Source organism: Lipotes vexillifer, unplaced genomic scaffold (assembly GCF_000442215.2).
Source record: "Lipotes vexillifer unplaced genomic scaffold, Lipotes_vexillifer_v1.1 scaffold664, whole genome shotgun sequence".
NCBI classification, from domain to species: domain Eukaryota; kingdom Metazoa; phylum Chordata; class Mammalia; order Artiodactyla; family Lipotidae; genus Lipotes; species Lipotes vexillifer.
The window spans coordinates 190,773-202,917 of NW_006782421.1; the positions used below are offsets into that span (position 1 = coordinate 190,773).

Genomic DNA, 12,145 nt, shown 5'->3' on the forward strand with positions numbered 1-12,145 from the left:
AAATATATATATATATATATATATATATATATATATATATATAAAATGGAATCACTTTGCTGTACATGTGAAACTGGCACAATATTGTAAATCAACTATACTTCAACTAAAAAAAGAAATATAAAAAAATTAGATATCTGAGACGTGTACTGAGGGGGCTGGGTTAACGTCACGTAGCATGGTCATGCGTAAATCCAAGTTTGGAGGATGTAAGCATTGTGACCCTGTAGCAGTGCTGCACCGTCATCAATGCACAGAGGCCTGGAACAGAAGAGGTTGGCTCCTGTTATAAACGTGGAACAGAGGCCTGTGGATTTTTTGTCACCTGTCCAAGGCACGTAGCCGGCGAGCGACAGCTTGGAACGTAGGCCTCAGACTCCTAACCCTGTAACCGCTTCACTGCACCATACTGGAGATTACAATCCTTAAAGTTACAGAAATAGAAAAATTATCCTTTCAGTTTAGTTACTAAGAAAGTGTGTGTGTATTATGATATAATTTTAGTTGTTTTTTCCACCCGTTAAAATAAATGTTGTCAATAATGTCTGGGATTGGAGCTAGGTTAAATATTTGGTGTTTTCTGGTTCATGGACTTTTACCTCAAGCAACGAGTGGGAAAACCAGAAGAGAAATGTGACTCACAACAGGGAGGCGATGCAATTAAAGTCAAAGAAAACATTTATTTCCATATTCTTTTTTTTTTTTTTTTTTTGTGGTACGCGGGCCTCTCACTGTTGTGGCCTCTCCCGCCGCGGAGCACAGGCTCCGGACATGAAGGCTCAGCGGCCGTGGCTCACGGGCCCAGCCGCTCCGCGGCATGTGGGATCCTCCCGGACCGGGGCACGAACCCGCGTCCCCTGCATTCCCTGCGCCACCAGGGAAGCCCTATCTCCATATTCTTCATGAAAACGGTGATCACCTGAATAGCCTCTGAGTGTGCTTCACCCTCTCTCTGTCCTTCACTTTCATGAGTGGTTATTAACTTGTGTACACATCCCGAGAAATGTATTGATTACAGTTAAAATCGTGTAAGGAGATTTTCAGGGTTGATAAACAGGGGTTATTTAAATTCTGAGAACGTCCAGCATTTGTAGCTAAAAAAAAAAAAAAAAAATTCTGCCCATCTAGTCTAAACTATTAAGCTATTTAAATGAATGTTAGATATCGTTGTTTTTATTAGCATAATTTTCACAGTGGTAGTTAAGAGTGAGTGGGTTTGGAGTCCAGACACTGTTCTGGACTCACATATTGGCTCTGCCTTTATTTGAGCATCTGCAAATTACTTCGACTTTCAGTCTCGCATTTCGAATCTGTGAACTGTGTACAAACATAGTACCAACTTCACAGCTTTGCTTTGAGGGTAAATAAAATAATTCATTTTAAACCCCTAACATACCTTCTAGCACATAGGAATCAGCCAGAACAAAGAGCCACTTCACTGAGGTGCAGTGAAGTCTTCGGTAAAGTTTTCTCCTGTAAATTACTCTGATTTCTGAGAGCCTCACTTTCTTTCTCTGTTCAACGTCCTTTCTTTTGAATCTGCTCCTTCTTGTGGTGGCTGTTGAATTTTTAATCATTCAAAGTTAATATAGACTTACTCAGAACTGGGGGTTTTGTTTCTCCCTTTTTGAATCTGATCACTTTTTTGCATATGCCAGAAAGGTAGAGTAATAAACAAATACCACGTGACACACACTTAGGGACCAATCCACAGCTGCATCCCTCCTGTGGCACAATTGGACTAGAAGAAAGACCTGAGAAAAAAATCAACTTATCAAGTAAAGAATGTGTTTGGCAGGCTTGTTACACACAGACCATGGCCTGTTTTCAGAAGCCAAACTGAATGAAGACAGCTTTAAAAGAGGCAAGCATTTGTGAAAAAGTCCTTGAAGGATTCTTAACTGTTCTTCTGGACAAAAAGCAACCAGTGAATCAAAGGTGCTTCTCAGTTCCTCACTCCTGTTTTCCTGACAGTAAGTCAAACTTGTTGTTTTTACCTTTTACTCTGTATAAGGTAATTAAGGCACAAAGGACATAGCCAGTGCCAAGCATCTTGCCTGACATTGTTAAATTACCATATTGTTCTGATATTTCTAAATTGTTCTGTATTTTATATTGTAGACCTAATGAGTGATTTAATTTTTTAAACTCAGTAAAATAGTATTTTAGCACGATAGTAAAACGGAAGATAGACTCAGAAGTGCGTTTAAATATAACTAATATTGTTGAGTGTCAGATTTACACTTCTCAGGTTGGCCGTTTAACTTCTTGCAAATGTGTGTGCGTTAAGACAAGTTGCTTCTCCCTGTGGGTTCTTTTTCATGAAGATGGGTGTTTTTCCTTAGACACTTTCTCACATTAGAATTTAGAGATGGTTCTGGTATTTGGTAGCTTTAGCTTTTTATCAGAAAAAAAGGAAATCCAGCAAGTTCTCTAAACATTGTAATTTGTATATAACGTCAACATTTATTCGAATGCGTTTAAGTCACCAGAGCTGTGACACCAAATGATCATCTCCGGAATTTTAAATTGAAAACACAGAAGGATCCCTGTTACCCATCATGATTCTACACATATCATATACGCCAATCATACTAGCTAACCGATGTTTCTGTTTTCATCTGTATGTATCTGACATACTTACTTCTTAAAGGGAGACCCATGAGTTTAAAGAGGAGAAATGAGCTCTTTGGGGTTCCAAGAATGACTGTAAAGTGATCCAGCTTTCCTTTACTCAGTGGTTTCCTAGATGTCATCAAATAAGCATGCAAAAGCGGCCCTTTCAAAGTGCAGACTGCTGCTTGTGGACAAGTCTCTGATGGACAGAAAACTGGAGATGGTTTTATTTCTGTTATAACTTTTTTTAAAAAAACTAAGTCAAGGGCAGAGTCTGTTTTGGATTCTAAACATTACTAACATTTTATTCTCCGATTTACTTTATCTTTATTTAAAAATTTTTACTGGAGTATAGTTGCTTTATGATGTTGTGTTAGTTATTTACTCTAGGTTGTTGTAATGTCAAGATGGGGCAGAAAACTTTACTTTTGAGACAAGACACACTATAGCCCTCATCTAGCTCATAACCAAAGCCTGGAGAGAAAGGCCCACAGGCAGGATATTTTACATTCATTAATATTTTATACTCTTTAAAAACTAGTGAACGTGTGTTACTGTAATGTCAAATAAGGCATTCAACAAGGGCATCTGGGAGTATGTTTTCAAAGTGTTCAGAAGCTTTTTTTGGTAACTGGATTTTTTTTTTTTTTTGCTCTTTTTCTTGCCTGGTTGTTGCTGTGTGATATTTACTGTCTCTTCTCTTGATGAACAGGACAAAATGATTAAAAAAGAGAGGCACGTGTGTCAACAAACTCAGACCCTTCTGTCTAAGAATTTTCTTAAAACATGGAGAATGAAAAAAGAGAGCTTATTGGTATGTTTCACAATATATATTTTACCATATTTAGTGAATGAAAATCCATCATTTCATAGTATGCCATTTTTATTGCTTTTTGATGTTCACGCATCCTATGGGCTAGTTGATTTGGGGTTGTAAACATAATATTTTGCAAATGTCGCAGAATAGGATAATATTTATGTCAAAAGGTAAAATTAACTAATGGGCTCATATGTCAGTTCCTGAAAAACAAAGTAAGTGACAATTTCATTGAATAGAGCTAGCCATTCTCCAAATAAGTAATCCACTTGAATCTGTGGAGTGATTCAGACTTACCCTGGGCCAACTTCAGTAGTAGGAAAAAAAGAAATTTTAAAAAGCCAGGCAAAATGAAATAGATTTGAATGGTTGAATCATAGCACTCTACTGGGGACATTTTGATAAGATTCTGTTAATTGGTAGGGCTGGGGGAAAAAATTATGAGCAACAGTAGAGAACTTTGGGGGGATTTGTTTTGAAGACTGTGCTTTTACGAACATAAGAGTGGTTTCAGGATCCAGATCACTGATTGTCAGCATCTTTGCGCTCTCTTTAGTTTCTAGTATAAGGACGTGCACATCAGGAGAAAGATGTTTGCTGTATGTCCCCATGAGGTCTATCTGGGGGCCACCTTGGCCACAGAGAGGCTGTGTTCTGTTGAAAAATAGCCAATAACATTTCTTTTTTCTATTAAAAATTTATTTTTATTTTTTTTAATGTTTTTTTTCAATTTTATACTGAAGAATAGTTGACTCACAATGTTGTGTCAGTTTCAGGTGTGCAGCAAAGTGACTCAGTTATACGCAGACATATATTTATTCTTTTTCAAATTCTTTTCCCATTTAGGTTGCCAGTAACATTTGGATGGGAGCTAGCTGAGTTCACGCCATCCTTAGCTCCTAAAGCAATTCAATTCTAATATTTTAGTGGCTGTGTTGATAAAGGGTACACTTACAGGGATCACCCAACGTAACCTTTAAAAAAACTTATTAATAATGTTTAAAATCTCAAAATGCAGAAATGCTAGTCCAATGAACTCACATCCTATCCTGTTCACCCACCTGCTAACATCCTGCCATGTTGGCTTCCTCTCCCCATCTCCCCTCAACTCCCCTCTTAAAATATATGACACTGGACTGCTAAAGGCTTCAGCTGGCATCTACGAAAATTAAGGGCATATTCTCCTTCATGACCGCTAGTACACCTTACAAAGTTAGCAATAATTGCATAGCATCATCGAATTCCGTGTCCAAATTCAGTTTCCTAAAATTGCCCCTAGATGTCTCTTAAAGTTGGCTTGTTCAAGCGAGGCACCAACCAGACCAAAACTGTTCTCTTGTTGAATACCCACGTTCTGTATTTACCTGATTGCTTCTGCATTCTGTGATTTAACTCATTCCTTTCCCATCTACGTTTCTTTTAAATTTATTTTTTATTAAAGCAATTTTTTTTTTTATTGAAGTATAGTTGATTTACAAGCACCTACATTTCTTGCAAAAACAGAATCTAGATCAAAAACTTGGATTTTGACTTCAGGCTAAACCCTTTGGACAAGAATGTGTCCTATGGGATGCTATGTAATTACATTGCGTCAATATGAGGGCATACAATCAGCAGTGGTTCTACTGTTAGGGGAGCTGTATTTCTAGATTAAGATCAATAGACATGTTTGATATTATCTCAAAGTTGTATGTTTTTTGAAATGGTGTTCTCTTTAAAGGATAGACAGTAACTGGGAAAGGAAGAAAGTTGGAGGGTGAACTGACACCACGCTCAGTGACGATACTTTCTGTCTTAAAACGTGTTTGACTGTTTCTCACTGTTCTGGACCGCGTGATAACTTGGCTCATTTTTCTTCTTTTGTGTGCTGGAGGAGTGGACCGTAGCGCTGCTTCTGGGGCTCTCTTTGTGCTTCTTTTCGGCGCTCTTCAAAGCTACTCGTTTTCATGAACAGCCTCTTCCAAGTTCTGGGACGTGTGGATAAGTTTAATGACTTTGATCTGGGGGTGGTGGCCTACACGGAGGATAATGGATAAGATGGCTTTGGCTTCCTTTATGAAAGGCGTGTTGTTCAGTGACCCGCGTTTCACTATCATGCAGCGTATTCATGTTTGAACTGAAGTTTGTTTTGCAAATTGAGTTTATTTACCCAGCCTGTGGGTTAGTGGTTTTCAACTGGCTGCAGGATCCTCATTTCATACGTGGTGGGGGGGGTTGCTGTGGACCTACAAGTAAGGGCGCCTCTCGAAGGGAAATAGATTTAACGGGAGGCCTTTTAAAGAGCATCCACACCTTCCACCCTCTCGTCCTGGAAATCTGTGGTGTTGTGAGTCATTATTATTGTGCGTGTGTTGCACGCCCCGAAAAAGTAAGGTTGGAGCAGGAATACCAGGTTGGACCCTCTGCTAGATGACCGCACACTTTGCCCCTGTGGCCACTTTGCCCCGTTCTTTGTTTCTTCATTTGCAGCTTCTGGAACCCTTACTTCTGCACGCCTCGCTCACCCACGCTGGGCACGGGCTCTCCTGCCCCGCGTGGATTCTGCCCAGACCTGGCGCTCCGTGCATTCTCCGTGTGGTCCCTGACCTCATCTCTTCGTAACTCCGGAAGCACTTACACGAGCCTCGGGGACTAGTCTCTGCTGCACGCAGCAAGCCGTCTGCTGCTTCCAGCCCCGAGTCTCAGGGCTCATTGGACTCTCTCCTTTTCTTATAGAAACACCCAATGCCAGCTACCAGGCCAGCCCGGCCTGGTCACAGCGCCTCTTTCACCGTCTCGGTCTGTATCCTTCTAACTCTTGCTGTTCTGACCTTGACAGGATTTGTATAACCTGTAGAGAAAAATCAGTGAAATTTGCATTGGCCTCATAAAAGCTTCACGGCCTTTTACTCTATGTTGGGAAGTCTGAGTAGTTTTGAAAGATGCAGCCGCCCTATGAAAATGAGTATCTGTTTCTTCTTCACATAGACATCACCCTGCATGGGATTTAAACACTGTGCTAAAAGGAATAAAAGTGTTAGGACATAAAACACGCAAATAGGGCTTCCCTGGTGGCACAGTGGTTGAGAGTCCGCCTTCCGATGCAGGGGACACGGGTTCGTGCCCCGGTCCGGGAAGATCCCACATGCCGCGGAGCGGCTGGGCCCGTGAGCCGTGACCGCTGAGCCTGCGCGTCCAGAGCCTGTGTTCCGCAACGGGAGAGGCCACAACAGTGAGAGGCCCGCGTACCCCCAAAAAAAAAACAAACAAAAAAAAACATGCAAATATAAAACAGTATTAAAAAGGAGGCCATAAATTGGACTTCGTAAATTATTAGCAGACTTATTAACCACCTTTTGGGTGGATTGCTTCTGCAGATTGTAAACTCATTCATTATAAATGTTGTGTGAGCTTAATTCTTAAGTTAGTGTCCTTGACTCCAAAAACATCTCTGTGGGTTCTAACTTTACTTCTGATTTTTGTACTCTGGTTCTTTGCATGCAATTTATTTCTACCGGCATACTATTTTCACATGATAGAAATCAGTTTCTAATCTTGGCAGGGAAAAACCCCACCAAATTCTCAAGTATTTTTATGGGTTATTTAAAATACCTTTTCTTTCTAATTTTAAAGTTATTTTAATTACCAAAGTAATAGCCAGCCTAAAAAAGTTAAGCAACGTAAACTTGTATGAAGCAAAAAAATGAGAGCTTTTGGCCTCATCCTAGCCACCATTTCCTTCCCTATAAATTTGTGTGTATCTTTTTTGGATTGTATGCACACAAACATACACATGGTCACATATATAGACATATATTACTCTATGCACATAGGCACACAAACTCAGTTTTTATTTACTTAAATGGGGATTACGATTACGCTAAAAAATACGCTGCCAGTTGGTTTTTAAAAAACAATACAGTTGACCCTTGAACAACAGGGGGTTTAGGGGAGCCCACCCTCCAGGAAGTCGAAAATCCAAGCAATTTATAGTCGGCCCCCTGTGTCTGTGTTTCCTCAGCATCTGAGGTTCCTCCACCCACCTTTCTGCCTCCTCAGATTCAACCGATTCCTGGGTAGTGTAGTACTGCAGTTACTTTTGAAAAAAATGCGCATATAAGGGGACCCGTGCAGTTGAAACCTCCGCTGTTGAGGCTCAGTGGTGTATCATTCACACCTTCTCACGTATTCACACTGAACTTAAAACAATAGGAAAGACTCTCAGCCCTTAACTTAGAGGCACCTCTTTGGGATAGTATATAACACCAATAATTTTATGGGAAACCTAAACAATTGCAACTTGGTTTTGTGTCCTCTAGTACTAAGTTTATATGATTAATTATATTTTTTTTACACATGGCAGGAAGAACAATCGTTGGGACTCCTGATGAAGAAACCATTGACACAGCACTTGCAAAAAACTACTCTGAAATGGTGGGAATTGTGTTTAATGATACGTACTCATACTGGCTGAAGTTTAGCTGGGGACATAGAATCCCAGTTATGAGAGAACACTTTGAATACTCAGGTAACTAGATGAGAATTGATTCCAATCTGTTTTGCTGCTCTTCATGGAATCCCCTGTTGGGAAAGACTGATAGAAAAATTGATAAAATCAAGAAAGGAAGTAATATACTTTTTGTTCCTGAACTTAATGGTAAGTTTTTGTTACAGAATGAGTCTCACTACTGTGGCAACCATTTAATAATATTCTTCTTTCTTCCAGTCTTGCAGAGTGCTTTGGAAATGCTCTAGATTGTGTAACCATGGATTTGGAGCAGACATTTAGGTGTTTCACTTCAGAGCCAAAGTTAATGTTTCAGTTCCATGAATTGATTCCAGTGCATAATGATGGGAATGTTTTTCTTCCTCTTTAAAGAACATTGTTGGGCTCTGCGTGATGCAGTCTTTTGTTCCTTGACAACATCCTGGCAAAAAGGGTTTGTGGCTTTTCAAACCGCAATTAATGCTGCAATTATAGATGTAACTGCCTATTTTAAATCTTCTGTATCCTTTCCCTCACTTGTAGTCTCTCCCTCCTCTTCCACCCTCTACCCCTACACTCTTAGGAGATGATGCTTTGCCTCTCATTCTCAGAGGAAACAGAACCTGCAGGATGGGAACGCTCCCCAACTTCCCAACGCAAACCCTGACAAACTATGGCCGTACTCCTCTCTACGCCCACCCTTTTCCTCAGTTCAAAGGCTGGAAACATTATCCCTTCAGCACTACCAGGAGAGTTGCACAACGGATTTTCCCCTCCGTGTCATCCTTCTTCAGCTTCCCCCTTTCAGCTAGATACTTCTCTTCAGTATTTAAAATTACCAGTCTCTTCCCTTATTGCCCAGACCTTCTCTCATCCGTGCTCCCTCCTCAAGCAAATACTCTCCCTCCCTGTAACACCTGTAACACGCCTTGGAAGGATTTTGCCTTCACTCAAGGCCCGACTCAAGCCACTATAATTCCTATTCCCACCACACCACCAAAATGAATTCTTCTGAGGTCAGGAACGACTCTCAGGTCCATCAACAAGTGACTCTTTCCTTCCTTGTCTTACTTGATCTTTTAACTAAACATCAGGAGTCACCTGGCTCTCTTTCACTTTTCCAGCCATTCCTCCTCAGTCTTCTTGCAATCTTATCCCTCATTACACTCCCACCTCTTTCAAGCTGTAGTTCCACAGGGTTCTATCCAAGGCATATTTCTCCACCCTCTATACTCTCTCTACACAATGTCATCCATTGGCATAAATTTAATTACAGTTTACATGCTGGTAACTCCAAGAACCCTGCTTCGACTTGTTGACCAGCAGGCTTTTCCTGTAAAGGACCAGATAGCAAATATTCTAGGCTCTGGGGGCCAGACGGTCTCCGCTGCAAATACTCGGCTCTGCTGTTGTAATGTCAGAGCAGCCATAAACCAATGTGCGTGACTGGGTCCAATAAAACTTTATTTGCAAACACGGGTGGCGGGCAAGGCTTGTTCTGCTGTAGTCCCAAGTAGCTGACTGTTTACTTTGATGCCCCATAAGCAATTCAAACTAGTATGTTCCAAACTGAGTGTGGGTGTTTTTCTCTAAATGTGACCGAGTCTTTAAAATTTTTTTCTCTATCTCAGTGAATGCCAAAGCCATGCACTTAACTGGGGAATTATCAGAGATCACTTCCTCTGCTTCACCCATCACATCCCGGCTCTCATCCAGCCCTGTTAATGCTCAGCTCAAATCTCCGTACTTGTCTTCAGCTCTGCCACCAGCACTTGTCCAAGACATTAGCATCTCTTGCCTGAACTGTGAGGGTGGTTTATTCCTCCAGCCTCATCTATATCTATCTGTCTAACACATCATTTTTTAAAAAAATTTTTAAACGTTTAAAATTAATTTTTTATTGGAGTATAGTTACTTTACAATGTTGTGTTACTTTCTGCTGGGCAGCAAAGTGAATCAGTTATATGTATACATATATTCCCTCTTTTGTGGATTTCCCTCCCATTTAGGGAAGCACTGAGCACTGAGTAGAGTTCCCTGTGCTATACAGTAGCTTCTCCTTAGTTATCTACTTTATATATAGTAGTGGATATATGTCAATCCCAAGCTCCCAATTTGTCCCACCTCTCCTTCCCCCCTTGGTAACCACAAGTTTGTTCCCTACATCTGTGACTCTATTTCTGCTTTGCAGATAAGTTCATCTGTACCATTTTTCTAGACTCCACATGTAAGCAATATTATATGATATTTGTTTTTCTCTTTCTGACTTACTTCACTGTGTATGACTGTCTCTAGGTCCATCCACATCTCTGCAAATGTCACCATTTCATTCCTTTTTATGAATCTCACCATATTTTTAAAAAGCCAATAGAAATATGTAAATGCCTCTATATGAAAATGGAAAGAAACAAAATATGGTTTTCTTGTGTATTTCTTCTATAGTTAACATAATGCATTTGTTTATTAGCAACCCAATTTAGGTCACAACAAATCGTTCTGTGATGGAAGAGTTGACATCAGTTATTGGAATAAATATGAGGACACCCCCTTTCATTTCTCAGGAAGAAACTACAAATGAATGGTTTATTTTTATTTGTGTAGTTTATTTCTCCCCTTCTGTATACATCATTAAACATTACAAAGGAAGGAAAAAAATTTAAGATGACAGTGATGGGTCTCCCAGAGTCGGCCTTCTGGTAAGTTACCTGTGTATTACACATTAATACATTGGGAAACTCATTAGGTTATAAAGAAATGAGATGCATTCACGAGTTGCTTTTGCATGTGTTCAACTTAATGACCTCACTTGTTTAAGATTGTATTTTATTTTTTTTTAATTAATTTATTTGTTTATTTTGGCTGCACTGCATGGCACGTGGGATCTTAGTTCCCTGACCAGGGATCGAACCTGTGCCCCCTGCAGTGGAGGCGTGGAGTCCTAACCACTGGACTGCCAGGGAAGCCCCCTGTATTAGATTTTCATAGCAGTAGAAAATAAGTAAGGATTGTGCTTATGCTTCCCTGAGTTGAAGAAAAAAAAACGTGATGCATGTATCAGTTAGCAGCATTAAGTTTTCCTGATACAGAACTGTCCAAGGTAGCAGGGTTTGCACTGGCTAGAGATTTTTAAAATTCAGTTAATATTGCATTAGTTACTGGGGAGGGTGTTTGCATAAATATGCTCTTTACCCCTCTTTCTCTTCAAAGACAAGAAATAGAGATTTTAAAAATAAGCAATACTGGGGCTTCCCTGGTGGCGCAGTGGTTGAGAGTCCGCCTGCCGATGCAGGGGACGCGGGTTCGTGCCCCGGTCCGGGAAGATCCCACGTGCCGCGGAGCGGCTGGGCCCGTGAGCCGTGGCCGCTGAGCCTGCGCGTCCGGAGCCTGTGCTCCGCAACGGGAGAGGCCACAACAGTGAGAGGCCCGCGTACCGCAAAAAAAAAAAAAAAAATTCCCAGAACGTACGTAAACTTCAAGATAAGTTATCCCATCACCTAAAAGTATTCCTTCCAATGGAACGATAATTATTGCCACCATTTTCTAAATTATTTTTATTGAAGTCTAGTTGATTTACAATGTTGTGCTAATTTCTGCTGTGCAGCAAAGTGACTCAGTTACACACATATGTACGTTATTTTTAAATATTCTTTCCCGTTATGGTTTATCCCAGGAGATTGGACGTAGTTCCCTGTGTTATATAGTAGGACCTTGTTCTCCATCCTAAATGTAATAGTTTGCATCTACCGACCCCAAACTCCCCGTCCATCCCTCTCCCTGCCCCCTCCCCCTTGGCAACTACAAGTCTGTTCTCTATGTCTGTGGGTCTGTTTCTGTTTCATAGATAAGTTCATTTGTGTCATATTTTAAAGCATATTTTATTTTATTTATTTTTTCTTATTTTTAAATTTTATTTATTTATTTTTATTTTTAGCCATGTCAGGCCTTAGTTGTGACACACGGGCTCTTCCTTGCAGCGCACAGGCTTCTCTCTAGTTGTGGCATGCAGGCTCAGTAGGTGCAGTGCGCGGGCTTAGTTGCTCCGTGGCATATGGGATCCTAGTTCCCAGACCAGGGATCGAACCTGTGTCCCCTGCATTGGAAGGCGGATTCTCTACCACTGGACCACGAGGGAAGTCCCTGTGTCATATCTTAGATTCCACATATAAGTGATACCAAATGGTATTTGTCTTTCTCTGAGTTACTTCACTTAGTATGATAATCTCTAGGTCCATTCATGTTGCTGCAGA

At 40.6% G+C, this 12,145-nt stretch overlaps 1 protein-coding gene across 1 annotated transcript; it reads left to right on the top strand.

The window, feature by feature from the left end:
* Nucleotides 1-3,334: 3,334 nt before the first annotated feature.
* On the top strand, nt 3,335-10,598 carry LOC103074321 (ATP-binding cassette sub-family A member 10). Its single transcript, XM_007472345.1, is given in 8 exon segments — nt 3,335-3,430; nt 4,713-4,789; nt 5,903-6,030; nt 6,149-6,211; nt 7,776-7,940; nt 8,292-8,395; nt 10,379-10,509; nt 10,511-10,598. Coding segments are annotated over 8 exon segments (852 nt in total).
* Nucleotides 10,599-12,145: the final 1,547 nt, after the last annotated feature.